Below are 19,229 nucleotides of genomic sequence, written 5' to 3' on the forward strand. Positions count from 1 at the left end.
CGGCACTAACGCAGGCCCAGCCTTAACTTGATAGGTGCCCGACGTAGGACTGACATTATTGGCGTACAAGTTTTCGTTTAGCCGTGGCTTTGGCTTCGTGTCGAGACTTTGGAATTAAGATTTTCTGTTAGGAGTAAAATAATCATCGAGTGGAATCAAGCAATATTTTAATAGTGAAATTAAATGTAAATCCAGTTCATTAGATTTCTATCTTGTTTAAACCAATTAACCTCATATGATATGTCACCCCCTATATATAAAGTAAATACAGTTACTCTATATACATCAGAGACAAAACATAAGCGTAATTGTTTTCGATAATCCGACCAAAACAACGATAGCTTTGATGGTGACGATTACTACTACTACTACTACTATTGCTATCATTTACTTCATTACAGTTATGATTATGCCTGTGTTGCTGTTTTTTAGGTGGGTCCGGGCTGTTACGGTGCCCGTAACGTAGCCTACGTACAGGCGGCGGCCGCGCTGTGCGTGATCACATTGCTTTGCGACGTGGCAGCGACCCTTATGACAGGATGTGGACTTTGTTCGCGAAATCCCGTCCGCAAGTACATGCTCTACCGGCTCGCCTTTTACGTTATGGTGTGCGCATGTAAGTTCTCCACAGCCGATGTTCACCTGGGCACAGCCAACAAGTTATGTACGCATGAACTTTCCTGACATTTTCGTTTGCTATCATTAGTTTACGAAGAACGTATAGGAATACGTATTCGTATCTGGCTGCTGCACAGTTGGACTTACCTGTGCTTGGAGTTGCCACGGTGGTGAAGCAGGAGAAAGTACAAGTTATAACACACGTGTTGAGAGCAGCAGTGTTGATAAGGGTACTATTTTTTGACATCATACTTTCAGTTAGTTAACTATAAAAAAAAAAAAAAAAAAAATAGCCGCGTACGAATTGTTACAAAATGGCTCAACTTCGGCTTCCTTTTGTTGACGTCATTGTAAGCTTTACTTGCTATTTACCTGTTGTACTTTTATTTGTTTCATTGTTTCAGTGCTATGCATCCTCATCGCGTTAGTCGTTTACCCCGCCTGCTTCGCGGCCGAAATAGAGGACTCTAACCGACAGGTACGTTCGTAATTGCCCTTGATATATTTGTACACCGAGATATGACATATAAACGGTATGTATAATGACGACCAAGTAATAGTTAGATTGATTGATTGATTGATTGTATCGCCGCCTTCCAACGTTCGTACTCGAGCTTATAGTCGCATTTGCTTAAAACTACAAAGTTAGAATAGCAGCTCTTGTATGGATATGACAACAACAAAGGTGGTATGTAAACAACAGACACTTACGTAGCTGAAACGGCGTAGTTATAAATTTAACATTACCATTGTTTAACTGTTACAACAGCTAAACAATCGTTACTGAACAATGCCCAGCTATTCATTCCCGATGTATCACTTTCAAATGTACGATAAACGGCACCGGTTTGTCGAACACGCACAACATTATCTTACAGTTGCCGTTTACGTTGAGCACTAAGCGTCTCGGTAGTTTTCTACAAGCTTCAACGCAACGCACGACTTATCAGATATATGTAGCAAAATTAGCTTTCTAATTGCAGACGAATTGTTAATTCTCACAAACTTTGCCATTCAACGAAACACTCAAATAGAGTTTAGTGTCGGTAAATCGTACAGACGAAACGGCCGATATACAAGTGCCTGAAGTAAAGCAGTACCTTCACGGTACTTCTCCTTCAAGAACTTCGGCATTTTGAACGCGTAGTGGCGAGGAGCTGAAGCCTCTACTGCATTGACGACCTCTTCCATGCAGAGCTTTCGTGAACGCTTAAAACACGGAACAGTACAGGAACCGTTGTAATTATTAGGTATTAGGACAACTGTGTTTGTACGAAAGCTCGATAGGCTCGATCGTCCGACAATAAGGCAGTGCATTCACGTAGACATCATCTCGTCCGCACCGACGAATCGGTTATACCGTACACTTGGGAACAAGTCGATACATCAGGAATGAGTAATATTATAGACTGAACGTGTTATTGAACTTTCTCGTACTGAAATTGAACTTATATTTACATTAGTATCTATTGTCCCATAAAACGGCATATTTCAGGTCTGGGAGTTCGGCTGGGCGTACGGAGTAGGCTGGGGGGCAGCAATATTTCTATTTGGCGGAATCCTTCTGCTGTTGTGTGATAAAGAGACAGAAGAAATTTACTATCGGGAGAGGACGACCAACTCGTCGGTGGCGACCGTTCACGACAACAAAGCCTAAAATATTAGACATAACAGTGATAGCAGCGGCCGCGCCCGTCAATGAAACAACGAATCGAACACTGGGCTCGTGGCAGCCGTACCCAGCCCGGCATCGCTGGTCCTTTTAAGCGGCACAAACAGTAAAATAGCGACAGCAAAATCATACACTGATGAAGCCCAGAAACTACTGCCAACGGTTCCAGGTCGAGTGTTCTCCAATGACTATATGCTTCTATACTATAGAGAGCTCGAAGACTGAGGTTTACGTTTTCCTTATTGGCGACTAATATATATATATATATATACATATATTTAATTATACAGTTCGTATCACAAAGACCATTGACGTAGGTGTGTACATAGCGAGCACATTGTTCCCCATGTGTTTGGTCGAAGAGCACGTGTTTAGGGCTTAAATATTTAGGGTGCATTCTTTGCCTATCTGTTTCCTATTGCCATCCCTACAATCCGTCTGATTCTATACGTTGCAGGGGGGGGGGGGGGGGGAGCAGCTATGGGGCTAAAGATGCCATCGTAGTCATAAGTGAATGATGCGTTGTGAATTGTGATACCACGAAAAGAAGTGGGGCGGGGAGAAATCATCTACGCCTGGGACGGATTTAGGGGGTCTATCAACGGCATAAAAATAAACGGTTTCAATCGATAGCTTGACTAGGGAACGCTAGGGTAAATGGTATGGTGCAGATTAGCCCTTAGTGATCAATCTACAGGTTTCAAAAGACGCAGCTAAATTAGACAGGAGTTTTTACGCATAGCTGTTGACTGAACTGGTGATCAATTACGGGTCGGACCAAGCTATACTCTTTCGCGACCTCCTCCACAAGCGTACTTCGCCGGCGTCATCTATATAACTGTATACGGTTTAACGACGTGTGCTAGCCCCAACTGGGAACGCTTGCTGATTGCCATCGAAGCATTATGGAGCGATCGGATGCTGGCTGTGTGTACCTATTATGTGTATGTAGGACAAGCTAAAACAAGGTGGCCAAATGCCTTTTACTATAGACAGACTTGAGTAACGGATAGGTGCAGTGATACAGAGAGATACATTGTCATCTAACGAGCACTCATTGCCATTGTCATTCGTAACGCCACGGCCATTGGTGCCACTTCGATGGCCGAGTATGCCGCCAACAACTTCTACATGGTGTCTTGCAGCACAACAATACATATATACACACACACACACACACATACACACAACATGAAAATATGATTGAAGTAAATAAATCTTGGCCAACACACAAGTGAGGACACCTAAAGCGATAACAAATCATCATGCCAGTGATGATTACCACTATTATTATTGATGTCATTATTATCATTTTGAGATAACTGACCGCGGTTGTAGAACACGTCGTAGTAATTAGTGCTAGTAATGAGTAGTTATCTCAGTAAAAATGATAAAAGGAATGATGATTTCCGTGATAAATGGTTGTTCCTGGTGACTAAGTGATGATTGCCGCGATAGAAATAAGCTAACCGCGAAATGGTTTTGTACCAGATGGCAATGGCGCCACGACAGAGGTAGAACGTTGATTTCTTAGTCAGATGATTATGTCTTCTACGCTTCCGAGCGCACCGCCTGTTGACGAAATTAGCTTAGAGGGGAGGGCGAAGAGTTCTTCGGCTGGCCCCTAAAATATGATGTAGAAAATAGCTCATATACTCATATTGCTAAAATCGTAACGATAATAACAAGCGTTTATGTGTGATTTTGGGTCATGTTGGCTGTGTGAGCTAACAACAACAAGCCGTGCGATCGATAGTGTGGTGATTTAGTGAGAATATTATTATAATACCTCAAGGGTCTTCAGATCTAGAGGGTATTGCATGCATGAACTAAAGCTAACGAACTGCTATCTACATGGGAGCAAATGAGGAGGAGGAGGAGGAGGAGGCGGAGGAGGAGGAGGAGGCGGAGGAGGAGGAGGAGGAGGATGGCACTTGTCAACAGTAAAAATAAACTGACATCAAAATCGCAAGCAAAGAACCAGGTATCAATTCCACTACTCAGTGCGTCACTTAATGGTAGGTAATCAACTACGCTGTTAATGCCATTGCCCTTACGTTCATGTACGGTATTCTACGATTTCCGCTCAACGTACCCATACCGTTTTGCACCATAAATATATATATATATATATATATTACCTATATTAAAATTAGTCAGAAAGCACATCAGATGTCCTGACAGACAGAGAGGTCTACATCAATATCGATCCTAGATTATGAGTGAAGTCATATATATATATATATATATATATAAACACACTGCTGAGTTAATAGTGTACTGCCAGCAAGGTCGTCAGACCTGTGACTGAAGGCGCCGACATCGAGCAGTTGATGCTTGTCGAGTATCAGGTCCGAGGCGCAGCGGGATAATTTCTTGTATCGCTATATAGCTGTAGATAACAGGGTTGACTTGTTTCTTAACTCCTGATTTCCGGCGTATAGGGTATATTTACTCTATGCGATAGGTAGACTACCTTGCATATCAGCCGGAAACCACTTGTCTACCTAACAACGATTATTATAGGATTCCATTGAGATTTTTTACCCAAGGATGTCGAAACTCATGTTACTAGAGAGTAAGCAGTAGCCATGAGAGTATGAGAATTTTAGAAAACGTTATGATGAAACGATGCCAGCTACAATGAACCGTAACTGCCGATGCTTCTGGCAAAATCGTTAGATGATGTTTGTTGTTCTTGTTTAAATCGAACTATGTTATCTCTCCGCGAACACCTGACAAGGGTTCCATACATACATACATACATACATACATACATACATATATATATATATATAAAGCCTGCACAACACCGAACAGATTGAAGCCTACGCGTAGAAACCTTTGAACGGCTGTAACCCTTGAACGTGCACCTAATGCCAATCAGTGACCTATATAATGATTCGCTTAACGTAGTTTAGGCAAGTACTAAATAACGATGTGCAATTGGCTTGTGTGGTTTATCGCATGCCCGACCGACGTAGAAGTCGCCAGAGATCATTAAACATTTCATTGACACGACCATTAGCTTAAATAGAATAGAACAACGCCACTGGGTCGTCTACAGTGTGTGTGTATATATATATATATATATATATATATGTGTGTGTGTGTGTGCGCCGAAGGTTTAAATGGAAAAGCTACCGATATCAACGGTACCAGTTGTCATACACGAGGCATCTTCACTTACGTCTTGTGTTTCACGTAGTGACGTCTAACGGAGACTTTAGCTATCAGTGATATTGCGGACAACTTAATCTCGGTACGGACTTTACAGCAAGACAGAATCAGCCACTTTTTTCCTCACACATTTAATTTAGAATGTATTTTTTGAAAATAAAAAGTTCCGCAAAAAGTTTCCCGATTTTTTTCAAGCTGAGATCGGTTAAGCAAGCCAGTGAGTCAGACGTAGAGAGTGAGGTTCGCTGTTGTATTTTGAATGTTTGTAGCATGACTGTACGGATGCGGCATGTGCACGGACATACAACCGCCAACCGGGGATTACAATTCACTAGGACTCATTCAGACTAAGTTTCGTTAAGGCCTGGTAGTGCTTCAGAAGAATTATACGATTATATAAACTTAACGAAAAGAACCAGAGGCCGCTGGCTGAAGCCGCAATACGCCAAATGCGCTACAAAAATCTGAGACATATTTTTTTAATCGCCAAACAATGACCCACTCTGCTAAATACTAACCCAGAATAGTAACGTCGAGTTCCTTCGGTTGTGCTTGCTCGTTCATACGTTAAGCAATCGCAGCGAAACACAGCCCACGAGTAATAACTGGTAGAAAAAAAAACAGGGGAGTGAAGGGACGCTTTAAATACGATCCGGCATGCAATTATGCCTAAAACTGGATACAGATGTGAGGGTAAAATCTATTGAGTATCTATCTATGAGTGTACATTTACTATTATTACGTTACGATTAGTCGATTGTAACACCAGAATGATAAATAAATAAAACACATACAAGTACAACAAAGGACCGACACCATATATATATATATATATATATATATATATATCGACCGAATGATAAATGCTAAAGAGTATATAAGAATTACAGTAAGCGGCAGAATCTCTTTAGGTATTGTCATGGGTATTTGTTTAACGCGACAAATTACTGTTGCTGCTGCCATTTCTAAATATGAAACATAAAAAAATAGACGAAATGAAACATGAAATGATTGTTTACTATTTGTGCCGATTCTCTGAAGCAAGCGGAGCGAAAGCTGAATACTACGAGAAGGAACGGCGGAGAGACGGAAACCAGATACAAACAAAATCGCCAAACGTCTGTTACATAGAAAAAATGCAAAGCAACAAAAGCACGCGGCGAAGCACGGTGCCAGAGCAAAAATAATGAATACTACTACTACTACTACTACTACTTAGATTTATTCTGATCATTTAGGCGATAACGATGGAACACATGACGATTGTATATCATTATGGTAATATAATTCATTTGTATACGCATCAGTGTAAAATGGGGGGTAGTGTTTTCATTTTAGGTAGTATAGTAGAAGCCATGATGTACACCATAGCATGACGGCAGGCATTTACTCATAATCGAAGCTAGCTGTACAGTTGCATGATCACAGACCTTTAAGCATGTGCATGATATCCTGCATGTAGGTCTCCAGCAGGATGTTTCGGCAGTAATCTGCTGAACGCTCTGATGTTTCACTTACATTTTGCTTGTACTTTAACTTCAAGACACTTTAAGAGCACTTCGAGGGATATCAGCAGACACTGAGTTGGCAGTGTGAACGAAGCAATACTGTGGAAAAACTATACAATCTTTTCGTACAGGTATCATGACAAAGGGCTCGTGCCCTTAATTATTAACAGGTCGCTAACGAATCAGTGAAGATTGTTACGTATAAGAGTAATAGAAGATAATAGTGCGTCGGAAAGTAGCAACTCACTTTGGTTTTGGTTTTTAGCATAATAACCATTTCTCGCATTTGAGTTCCTCAGTTCTTTAAATCAGAGCTATATTTTATTTAGGGAGTCTCACAGCAAAGATCTGGACGTACGTCCATGTGTCCCTATCTGTATATCAGTAAAATAATTAGTAACAAATCATTTTTCTTTTGTGTTTATGTTACTACGTTGCTTAAGATAACGAGCTTAACGAATGCTTCAGGTCCCTCAGCCAGTCACTCAGCTTAAGTCTATCACTCTGCCTCCTTTAACCCGACCTACTTTTCGTGTTTGTAGTGGGCTTTACACACGCAATTGTTTCAGTTTTGGTGTCCGATGCTGGCACTGCTTTAGACGGCTGGCTCCTAGCACGAAGCTAAGTGGATCTACATCCAATTTCGAACCTAGACGACAACATGCCCATAAATTTTGTCCTGCGCTATCGTTGCACCATCATGGTGTATGACGCCCGGTTTTAAACCTTTTCCTTTCAAAAGTTGGAAATTTGCCTTCGAAGTGCCCGGCGTAGATTTGCGCATATAGTCCTTTGTGGGCAACTACCATCAAGCTCAAGCCACTTTCAAAAACAAGTTAGCTTACGCGCTTTAACGGGTAAACCCGTTACCGTTTCGGGCAATCTATGTACTTAGCTGAAAAATACAGCGCCGGCTCTTGCCTTTCCACATAGTAAGTGCACCCCCAAATCATTTTAATAACCGAAATAAACTTTCAAATATGTTAAAGCAGATGAGAAATCTATTATCTATAATTTTCGGCACAGTGTCGCGTTCAATCAAAGAAAATTCTGTTTACTCTTCCGGATAGGCAAGATTTGCAGTGACAATGTCGAAATCAGTCAGTCCCCAAAATTAAGACAGGCTATTAAAATAATAAAATTTATACGCGTTTTAGCCAAAATTGAGGGGACAACAACACATGTACCATATTTTATACGTCCCCTTATAACGCCCATTGGTTCGAGTGGCCCATGTTTAGCTGAAGTAACCTGTATCTAGCAGAAAGGCTAAGTCACTTAACGAACGAAGATAACTCAAAGTCTTGTTATTACTATCATCTTCGTAACTGTTGATTCTCAGCTGTAAGGCAGTGTTTATTACTAAATGTTTTTATATTATCACTATCTTAGTATTGGCGTTACCATTTCCCTATTTAGTGTGATGTTGTACTGATCAGTAATTACAGCCGCCATCGCAATGATGCGTCGTATGTCCTTCTACGATTTCTTCGCGGATATTTAGTACACGGACTAAGACAAACACGCCTATGACGTACTATAATAGCTACAAACAACGGTCCTAATGAGTTCATCTAAAAGAAAACTTCACAAAAGTCACCATGAGAATGGCTGGCAAACAAAGAGGTGCGTCTGTTAATACTTCCCGTTTGCTATAGGTCAACATCATACCTAGCGCTATATGTGTGTTTGTGTGCCATCGATACTTTGCCCTTCTGTATCTTTAGCGTATTCGTTAGTCAGCTTCACGAAGCGTCAGGCTGTCACCGGCACCTTTTGATCGTAATATAATTTTACTATAGTAATTAAAGATGTGTTGAATTTTGTTTGAACATGTCCATGGTATCGATAATCAAATTTACTCTACCTTTCTACAGCTCTCCGCTGAATGGCCTTCAGCTGCAATTAGACGTTAGTAGCCTAAATAAACATCACCAGTCATCATGCACTCCAGTCGGACTGCTTGCAAGCCCGCAACTTCAGGACGCTAGCTGGCCTAATAACATTATATCTCGATAGGGCATAAAATAGATTATTTCAATGAAACAAACCTAATATCTGCCTAGACATAAACAAGAGACTTGTTTCGCCAACTTTATTTTTGTTCTGGCGAATGAAACAACAAACAGAATTAAAAAACAAGTAATTCAAGCTGATAATATAATGTTTAACGCAGTTTATTTTGCACAGTATATTAGGTAGCATGACAACAGGTTTGTTGTCGACATTATGCTTACACAGTTACAACATAATTATATATTCATTCTTGTTATATACAATCCGTAGGCGTTTTTGCTTTGTTACTGTTTAGTATTTTATCGGGCTGTTTCTTAGGATAATGAATCCTATTTTACCCTAGTTGTTACCATATAAATATGTAGATGCTATATAAGGTTGAAAATCGTAAACATACAGTAATTGTCATTCATATGGGAAGACGTTCAATGAACCATATAAAAATTCTATATGCTTCATTAATGTCTCTGACACAGTGAACTAGCCACTTTGTAGGCTGTATATAGTTCGTTTTCATATGGGACCTTGCTGGCAACTTGTTTTCCGTTCTTACGAGCGTAAATAGACAGCGCGCTCACAAACATAGCCCTGCTGGAAGGACGTAGCCTGCACCTAGTTTGAGAAGAAGCGACAGATTATTGTGTTGTCTCCTGTAAAGAAGTAAACAGACCCTGTATTCCTCTGTTAATCAATAATGCTCGCTTGTTGAAGACTGACTGGAAGTATTTCTTTCACATATCGTTGTGGGGATCTTTTGTTTTGTTCTTTCTGTTCATCTCAAAGCCATTCTACATAATGTTGGTGTTACTTTTTTTATTAACTAGTAAATATGTCAGTTATTCGAATCAGAAGACGACAACTGTGTTCTGATACAAAGTCAATTTCTAGGCAGATATTTATCGTTAGGATAAATAATAGCTTGCAATGTACCTATATTTTTGGGCCAAATTACATACGTGGGGCATAAGTCCTGCTCGCTCGGGGGTCCCAATACAAGGTGACGAACTCTCAAAATTTTGTCTGGTCTTCTTCAAGTTAACCTGAAGCACCGTGGAACGTCGGTCGTCAGAACGTAACCCGTACGGACGATTTCTTAGTTTATTGATTTAATGAACGAAATACAACAACCGTGTACTGTTAAAGGTACGCCACACTTCTTCTGTACTAACTGTATGCGCTACGTAGCTCCAATAGAATCTGCAGCTTTACCATCGACAGCAAATTACCTAAAGTACCGACAAATTCAATGTAATTTAACCCTGTACCGTATTTTTTTGACGCCTTAAACCGTTGGCCAATCCTTGTATTAGGTAGAGTCCTTCTCTACTAGGGTTAGTGCAAATGACGATCTGCAAGACAAAACACTGTTTCAACGGTAATTTCTATCAAGCATGAAACGCCCCCTCAATCGAGCGGTTGACTTATTTTCCGTGGTTATACATTTGCAGTGGCCGTCGGAGGCTTTTGACGACTCGCATCAAATGAACGACTTCTATGAAAATGAAATGTTTGTAATATGGCCGGCATAATGTTCCTATCTCACGGCAGGCACGTCATCACGGCCGACAAACAGCTGGGAATGGATGGAAAATATCGCGCGAATGTTCCAGCAACAAACACGTCTTCACCGAGAACGAGTAGTATATTATAGTATACAATCACGACGTACTGCCATGTTTCGTGCGGTTAGTTTTCTTATTATTATCATTACAATTTTATGGATAGATTTCGAAAGACTTTGCCATTGTGCATTTTTGTTCACATGGAGAGTATCGGCGAGCAATAACATCGTACATATAATTAGATGTTGCTAGATATCCACAATTTGTCGGTCTATAGTTATAGTGAGCTTTATATTATCGCGTACCTCTGTGCGTGATCCTTACGTTTTTTCTGCACGGTCTCAGGTTATTGCAGTCAGCAGAGCTGGTAGACGTGTGACGTCGCTCTTTTCTAATAGATTCAGTTACCGAGTCATTTTAGCTAAAATTAACAGGTGTATTTTTTCAAATTAATATCAAGAAATGATAGTATCTCTTTGATGGCCAATACACTGTTGGCGTTATCGCTGCCAAACTAAGTTCTAAGTGCGATACATATTTTTCGATGTTACTCGTAATTGTTATAATATATATATATATACTGAATGATTATTTACGTGTTTTGTCCTCGATGTGTCGATCCATAATGTTTTGCACACACGTCATTATGAAATGCGGCGCCACATTTGACCTACGTAAAATACGGTACAGAAGTCCAACCCCACAACCTGAAGGAGAGGGGGTGCTCTAAGGCTTTCACAAACACTTGGACTAACTGCACTTACGGTGCCGCCCGTAGTAGGACATATAAAAGGCAGTTGAACGTATTGCTAATTAATACTGTTATCCTAGGTAGGTCTATACACACAATAGAGGGCTGATATTCAGCCACAGAGTTTTTTTTGTATGAAATGAAAATTGCTGAAGTGTAATCCTCAGTTCTCTCCGCATAAAACGACGACACACGATCAAATTATCTGAATAGAATGTTCCGACAATTAGCTTTGCTTTTCGTCCCTCGAGCTGTAGAGTGCGTTTGTTGAGAAGCTTCCGTTCATCTGCTATCGGTAATGAACCTATAATTGTCACTAGGCATAATCGAACCTTAGAGCTAGGCCAATCAACGTTGGCGCCTTTGCTTCTAGGCTTTACATTGCATTAATTAGAATTGATTGCGTAACGCTAAGCCTTTTTTTGTGACGCGACTTTTTGCGTCTATTAATTAAGCAGCCTATTGGTTCGACTTGGCCATTCAGCGTTATGAAGCTTCAAAGGCTTTCATATATACAACCGTGACGGTTGTTTATAGCCAAACATAGCTTGTCTATTTTTAACTGTACGGGAACAAATAAAAGGCCAATGTAGCACTATTCAGATGAAAAGCATCCTACCACTCATATTGTTCCCTGCACTTCAGTTATCTATTCTGCATACATGAACGGTGGTTATCGTATAAGTACGAGCGCTATCGCCCGTAATTACCATATGGTGTGCGTTATATTACGTCTGTAAGGCCCATTTATCCAGTTGAACATACATTATTCTTTTGCATTAATGGGGTGCTTCGGACAGTTATGCGCACGCGCCTCTAATTTCAATTTCGTTTTCACTTCAGTAATATTTTTGCTGTACTTCACTTTTATCATGCAGTCACCAAATAACCGTTAGGCCAGAATGTCGCAATCGCGTGCAGCTCTGGAATTCATTGAAGCCCGCTATAGACACTTAGTAAACGAACTTCGTACGGACGCCGCACTTTTTCCTAGCTGAATGCAGCGAACCCTAGGCAGTTCCGTGGCTTATTAATCTCTTCTCGTAACTCCGCCTGTTTTTCTCGCTTTGTCACAGTTTAGTACGGCCAATCGCCGTGTCCCAAAAGTCGTCTTCCGTACGCTTTCCATTTGTATACATGTAAATTGATTTATAAACGCTCCCTTTGTCATGTTGTCGTCTTCAATCATATCTCTACGAACTGAGCCACCCCGGCTTGGTATAACAACTCTATGCATATCGCTAGATTCTTGCAGCTTTTACCGTTGTTTTCTTTCTTCTAAGGACAATTTTGTGTGCATCATCATCTAGGTCATCATAGGTCATCTGCAATCCGCAAAATAGCAATGACCGAAACGCAGCAGGGCCTATGTCAAAAATCAACCATAGACTAACCCATACGACTGTAGTTAGACGAGATGAATTTAACCGCTAGGTTTGCACTTTGTCTCTCGCTACCTACCTCTCTCTCTCCCTTCTCCCCCCTCCCCCCTCTCGCTCTCTTTCTCCCCACCTTCAGAGCACATCGAATCGGAACCAAAAGTTCAGATTGGCCCATGGAGTACATATGTAAAACTAGAATATATAGATACGCAACCCGCAATATATCAACTTTCGCCACCTTTTGATATGAGTTCGTGCTTTGTATAGATGTCCGTATGATGTAGCGTGAACAACGTTCTTGAGCTCGGTTATTTCTGCCGTTGTTGTTATTTTAAAGCCGGATGCACGCGTATATATTCACAGTTTGTTACTCATCCCTTTTATTACTAATAAATAAATGATAATCTTTTTGGCTGTCGTAGATTATTTGTCATACATACATACATACATACAGGCACTCACACGCCCGCCAATCGAACTGACTCAATGACGAATATATTACTGACAGATTTATATACAGATCACCGGTCCTGTAATGAAAAATGACTATTATAACAATAATAATGATTTAATGCATCGTTTTTTTTTTTCGTCCTTCCACCTTAATCTCGAAACGTTTTTGATTAAAAAAAAATGTACAACAGAATGTTTAAAGTGTACTGCTTGGAAATGAACAGCTCAATAACAAATTGGTCTGTGATCTGCAGAGAACGATAGGGTATCATCTGCCAGCTCTTGTTCAAAGACGTTTCCTCACTGGTAGTTTCGCTTAATTTTAATATGATCGTTACCTCGATTACGTTCGACTAGCGTTTCTTTCTGAATCTAACTAATTACAGTAAACCGTTAAAGACACTGATCGCAATCACAATTTGGCAGTATATAACACATGACATTTTACATGACAGCCCAGACAATTCTCAAATTTGGTTTCATACATACATATATACGTTACGCCTCAAATCTTCACTGCGCATAAATCTGCGCACTGCGTTTCATCTTGTGACAAATGCAGAGGGATCCTCGAATAGCGTACGCGTAATTATTGCTATCTCCCGCTATCAATATGTATTCTGAACACTTATCAATCTCTTGGCGTGTTCACTGATGGCTCCCAAACAGCCTTATCTCCTTCGCAGAGTTCAACGATCCTTTAACGATAAAACATTTACGAACACCGCGAGCTACATGGCAGATAAGCACAATTTCGATTTGCCCGATTTCACGGTTGCGTATGGCGAGCTAGCGATAGGTCTACGTTGCATGTGGTTACTATAGTCGTTGCCTCTGTTGGCGCGCAGTCTCCTTAACTTAGTAGGCAGGATAGTTGGCGTTAGGTGACGTGGGCGAAATGCCCCCTTCTGCGGGCACTTCCATGCCCATCTCTGTAGTTCCGGGCGGGACACCAGCGGCGTACGCCGCAGCATTGGACTTCCAAGCTTTATATTTTAGGAAGGCGTCTCCGCCGTATAGTATCATTCCAACGAAGCCGAACAACTGGGTTAAGGACAAACAGCATGAAAAACATCGAACTGCTCTCAATTCTAACCGATAAGGTAAATTAAGAATAGAAGCATTAGGACGACTGGGTGTTACTTGCCAATATTTAATAGGACATCGGCATAGTACATTAGTTAGCTAGCATTAGTATCAATCAGAAATAAAATATGAAAGACTGACGTCCTTTAGGAATGAAGGTGTGATTCGTCAAAATCAATCATCTTTTGCATAAAGTAAAAAATAAAAACTATTTTTCGGTGTTATAATAAAGCTATGATCTAAGTTCCATGAGGTGGAATTCTGTAAATTATATCATTGTAGAAAATGGAACAGTACCTTTTCTCCCGGCACTGTCGAACAGCTTAGAGGAATTGCATATTAGATCTGTTTTAATAGTAAAAACTATTAATTTCCAACCGCCTACTCCTATGTAGTTGAATTTTAATTGTTAAAAATAACTAAATTTTAACAAAAAAACATCTGTGGCTAGCACAAATCTTACTATACACATATTCAAAGAAAGCTTACTCTACAGCTGAAAGCCTCCTCAATAGAGGAGTTAGTATCTTATAGAATCCAAGAGTGGCTCAAGTTAATTCTACCATAAAGTGCGCAAAAATTTAACTTCGTACTTACCGCCGCTGCTGCCAGGACCCCTTCTTCCCCGCCTTTCGAAGCAGCGACAGCTCCAGCAATGAAATATAGTACACTCCAGAGCGCAGTGTAACCCAGCTCCTAAAATAGTTCCCAATAAATTAGCAGTAGACAAATCACCCGATAATCAATAATCGAAGCCCTTCGTCATAGTATACCGACACGAACCTACGAACACGTTGAATACGATTGTTGTCAGCGTTGTTATTATTAGTAGTAGGATCAGCAGCGGAAATAGGTGAAATGTAAAGGAAAAATAAACGTCGGCACCATATCGCAAAACTTAATTTCGATTCGTACAGGGAAAGGAAATGAATCTGCTATTTAAATATACGGTACGTACAGCTTGTGGCCAAGGAATGAAGAGCAGCTTCTCAAGAATATGCAGCATATAGAATACGAGAAGAATTAGCGTGACCCAAAATCCGGTCATGGAAACAAAGCCGAACCAGTTTGACGTAGACCCAAATCTGTCGCTAGCCAACTCCGCCAAGATGAATCCGATGAGCGCATTTACCTGCCAATGTGATCAGATAAAAGTTACTATAGGAACTCGATTGATGATGGTTGTTTTGAAATCTATTGCCCCTCTAACTCAACACGAAAAATTTCCGTTCAGTTCACTCGTGCCAAAGCGTCTCTGGCGATTGATTTAGATACTCACGAGCTGCGCAACCTTGAGCATTCCAGGTGGCGTACGAATATACGATGTGTCAAAATACTGAAGGACGAATGCTAACTTAGATGCATCAATGCCGGGGGCCGCCATTTCGATCGATATTTTCGCTGGTCCAATTCGTTAGGTAACAAACACTACTTTGAACACCAAGCCCCTTCCTCCCTCTTCGTCAGCCGCGAGTCGATTGTCGACAGCACTGCGAAAACGTATGTAGTATGTATAATTGTATGGGATTAGCTTTAAAATAAACGCTTATTAATACAGTAGTAATTAGCATGATGATTTTTACAGTTCTGAACTGGCAATGAAGTTTAACAGTGAGTTTATGGATTATCTATAATCGCAATGAATCGTATGTTAGGTTCTTACTAAGTTTGTGCGCAATATGTATGATTCGATAAGTTAGTATTGGTTTTTGGTGCAGGACAACTGATCGCAGTAATGGACAGACGTTCGTTAAGCTACTGCAGCTTCTCGTTGACAAACTAATACTCTGTGCCTTTTTCAGGCCAGGATTGCCTGCAATACATCGAATAAGCACTTGACAACGTAAAATAAAATGGCCTGCTCAACTGAATGTAATAAATAAAAAAATATATGGATAAAAAAAAAGCATATATATTTCAAGTCGCATTAAAAATCGAACTCAGCAATTAATATACATACTTTTTAGAGGGAAACTATAGTATACTGAACGTTTATTATTACGTCCTTTCCGATAGAATTAAGAACGCTGAGTACATTTTTCCCAATGCGGCATCCACTCGCCAGTTACGATTAGTCGACGGAACAGCTCATCTCGCATTGTTCTAACGCTAAAACAATCCCGTACATCAATTCTAAACCTGCTGGAAATTTTTTCTATAAGGCTTAGGCTGGCAATCCTCACCTAGTAGCGCATCGAAATTTTTATAGCAAGTGCTAAGAGCAAGCAAACGTCTTCGAATGCTTCATCAGGAACCTATCGACGGCATTTACAAACGTTCTTCTAAGTCCTGCTATGCCGAATTGGGTGCCCATTCTGATGTCTGCAGAGGTACCCTTAGTTTTTTCAATCGTTGTTGAGACTAAATGATTGAGTGAATAGAAAAGGAGGTCTGCAAATTGAATGTGGCGTATGTTTATTCTCCATACTATTGTAATATTTTTCGTCTGGCCATTTAGATAATGCAAGCCAATTTAGCTCATGTTTTCAATCAATCGGTATATTAGCTAGCGTTTGCATCAAGTATTGCCTTCAATTGAATTAATATTTATTTGGTCTTTTTGTCTAAACTATTTTCTAAGAGAAACAGATTTATCAGTTATCTTCGACGGAAAGCAGAAGGAACTATCAACTAGGATAAAGCTTTGTATAGGCACACACCGGGAGTAAACAATACGTAGACTTATTAGGCCCAGCTAGAAACTATAGAATTAGTAGTGAAAACGAAAATGTCGTTCTGACAGAAGACATCTGTTTCGTCGCTAGGGAATGGCTTGTGGCAGTTATATATTGCAAGTGTAGGTAAGTATTTTTATGCGTAAAATACGTTAGCGATCTTTAAGAGAGTCATTATGACCCTTGTATAGCTTTTAAAACCTTCCAAAGCCCGGATAATTCAACACATATCGTACGTGTTGTGTTAATGGATGTAGACCTATTCATAATCAAAATGAATAAAGCTTAATTACATTATTCTAAGGGTCACGCTAGAAGTTTAGAGTACCCAGAAACTTGCATTTGTTAAAATGTCTAGTTTGATAAACATGCTATTGATCTGCCAAGGGTGATGGGGACAAATTGGCAACACAACATCGAAGACATCCATTAATCTTTCAGTGGTGGTCAATGCCCGGTACAACTCATCAGCAGTATTTACAAATACTTCAGTCGAAACCACATGAGGTATACAAGTAGGAAAATTAACAGGCACTGTTAGGCCATATATGGATATAGTTATACTATATCCAGTTAATTAACGGATATACGAGATTCATAACCTTTGGATGTTCGTTTTGTAAATATCAAGCTTGTGATCTAAATATGGGCTTACTGTGCACTTCCAACAGAGCCGGTTAGAGTAACGGTATAGAATAATGGGTACCGTGTATTCGACCTACAATGTAGCAAAAACTTAGCGACTACCTCAATATTCATCAGGTTGTCCGGCGCTTTGTGGCTTATGATCACTGCGGTCTTTTATAATTTTCCTATGGTCGCGATTCTGTTTCCGGAATAACAACTACACTCAAAAAGGCAAGCAACTGGTGCCTTCTACACGCAGCGCTGCTACAAGGGTTAAATACTGGAAGTTCCTCCGCTTCGTTCGAAAAGAAAATCCATCTGTAATTGCCGCACCTGCATTGGTAGACACTGTGTTATAATAGGCTTTTTCCTTCACTCACGGTAGAATCGCGGAGAGTTCTGGGGACTCACTCACGCAGCCCTCACTCAGTGCAAGATGGACACTCATGTAAAAGTACAGCAGATCAAGCACTAGGCAAGGAGGCACCTATTTGTCGTTGCTCGGCGTATTTCTCGAGAGCGTTCACTGACGCTGGGTAGCCCCCCTCACATCTCCGATTGTATTCTTCAAGTTAGTGGCAAGAAGAAGTTCGCAGAACGGAGGGTAAGGGGAAATTGAAATTTGAAATTAAAAACACTATTGTTTCCGGCTGATACTAGTAGTGCCCAGGAGGATGACTGCTGCGCATAGAACAACCCATGGTATTTCAATGGAACTTAGATCGACACGCAGACAAACGTAGATGAAGATCGTACAGATAGGCCACAAAATATTAAGGGCATTTCTAATACTCTTGTTGTAATTCTGATGTCTTTCCTTCAAATAATTTGTCTGAATAGTGTGCGTCTTACATCACACAAATAGGACTTGATAGTTCAAAGAACGATTGCATTATCCTATTATGTACTGTATCTAGCGTTGGTTGTACCTACGTTTCGCGATCATGCTAAATAAGGTCCCGAAATAATGCGCAGGGGTAAACTACTCAGAGAAGCACTGGTTGGCTCACAGTGAGTTTTATACAGAAATCACCAGGGGGCGCCACTTCGGATAGGCCATGAGTTTACGAGGTTCCCATGCCAAGCTCATCAGGTAAAATTCTTGTTACTTCAACGAGACTTGACTTCAGCATGCTCTATAGTCTCGCAACCGCTTTCATTTGCGGTGAAATTCAAATATGTTCATTTTGACCATTAGCGTCCACGGCTGAAACTTCGTTGGCTGTGGTATGATTTCTGTTTTTCTTTCACATTAGAATCTGGCATTGTTGGTAACTCATTACAAGGAAACAGTTCTTTAGGGTTACGAAAATACGTACACCTTTGTACTCGAGCCATTTGTTTTAGCACAAATAATAGTATCCAGAACGAAACAAGCATTTTCAAATTGAATTAGGTTTTCAAATTGTCGGTGAGATGTCACCGTAGTATTAATTAAATGTGTCGATTAAAATTATATGACTTGCTAAAATTAAGAACCTTCACCTTCTGTTTGCACACAGAAGATCAGTTAAATTATATTTATTTGCTCTACACATATTTTCGGTAACCTTTGTCTGACGACGTCAACAAATGGATGCTTTCTTTAGCCTAAACAATTGGTTTTTGCCAGATTTTCCCGAACTTTTTCCGATAGTTTCTACCCTGTCTGTTGCAAGGGCAATCTCGCAGGGCCTTATGAATAATGAAACAAGAAAAA

The 19,229-nt window shown here is 40.3% G+C and overlaps 2 protein-coding genes and 1 long non-coding RNA gene across 14 annotated transcripts in view; 2 read left to right on the plus strand and 1 right to left on the minus strand.

Annotated features, from left to right (window-relative positions):
- LOC111253031 (transmembrane protein 47) overlaps positions 1 to 4,181 on the plus strand; it is a 40,709-nt gene extending 36,528 nt beyond the window's left edge. For all 9 annotated transcript variants that reach the window (XM_086992289.1, XM_022811834.2, XM_022811835.2 and 6 more), the window contains 3 exons: positions 433 to 616; positions 1,023 to 1,096; positions 2,114 to 4,181. In XM_086992289.1, the coding sequence (XP_086848415.1) occupies positions 433 to 616; positions 1,023 to 1,096; positions 2,114 to 2,275 (420 nt within the window). In that variant the 3' untranslated portion in view covers positions 2,276 to 4,181. The remainder of the gene's footprint in view (positions 1 to 432; positions 617 to 1,022; positions 1,097 to 2,113) is intronic.
- A 27-nt stretch (positions 4,182 to 4,208) lies between these two features.
- Positions 4,209 to 16,631, plus strand: LOC111252947 (uncharacterized). The gene is made up of 5 exons (XR_015329780.1): positions 4,209 to 4,274; positions 8,418 to 8,604; positions 10,030 to 10,679; positions 15,534 to 15,728; positions 16,031 to 16,631. It is a non-coding gene; the product is annotated as an uncharacterized LOC111252947 (long non-coding RNA).
- LOC111252946 (plasmolipin-like) lies at positions 9,125 to 15,640 on the minus strand. 4 transcript variants are annotated; one of them, XR_015329779.1, is made up of 5 exons: positions 15,508 to 15,640; positions 15,187 to 15,360; positions 14,826 to 14,924; positions 13,632 to 14,186; positions 9,125 to 10,086 (listed from the first exon to the last, which is right to left on the minus strand). XR_015329779.1 is itself a non-coding variant. In XM_022811631.2 (4 exons), the coding sequence occupies exons 1-4, from the start codon at positions 15,610 to 15,612 to the stop codon at positions 14,001 to 14,003; spliced, it is 564 nt and encodes a 187-aa protein (XP_022667366.1). In that variant the 5' UTR covers positions 15,613 to 15,640; the 3' UTR covers positions 9,125 to 14,000. The 4 variants fall into 4 exon arrangements, 1 of the variants encoding a protein (XP_022667366.1); XR_015329777.1 differs by having other exon boundaries at positions 9,125 to 12,632; XR_015329778.1 differs by having other exon boundaries at positions 10,260 to 14,186.
- Positions 16,632 to 19,229: the final 2,598 nt, after the last annotated feature.

The sequence above is a fragment of the Varroa destructor genome, unplaced genomic scaffold (genome assembly GCF_002443255.2).
Source record: "Varroa destructor unplaced genomic scaffold, Vdes_3.0 BEIS01000006.1, whole genome shotgun sequence".
NCBI classification, from domain to species: Eukaryota; Metazoa; Arthropoda; class Arachnida; order Mesostigmata; family Varroidae; genus Varroa; species Varroa destructor.

Coding starts and splice junctions, on each gene's coding strand:
- LOC111252946 (XM_022811631.2), bottom strand. CDS start 15,612: ATGGCGGCCCCCGGCATTGATGCATCTAAGTTAGCATTCGTCCTTCAG. Junction 15,361..15,507: donor TGCTCAAGGTTGCGCAGCTC/GTGAGTATCTAA, acceptor TCACATTGGCAG/GTAAATGCGCTCATCGGATT. Junction 14,925..15,186: donor TCATTCCTTGGCCACAAGCT/GTACGTACCGTA, acceptor GAACTATTTTAG/GAGCTGGGTTACACTGCGCT.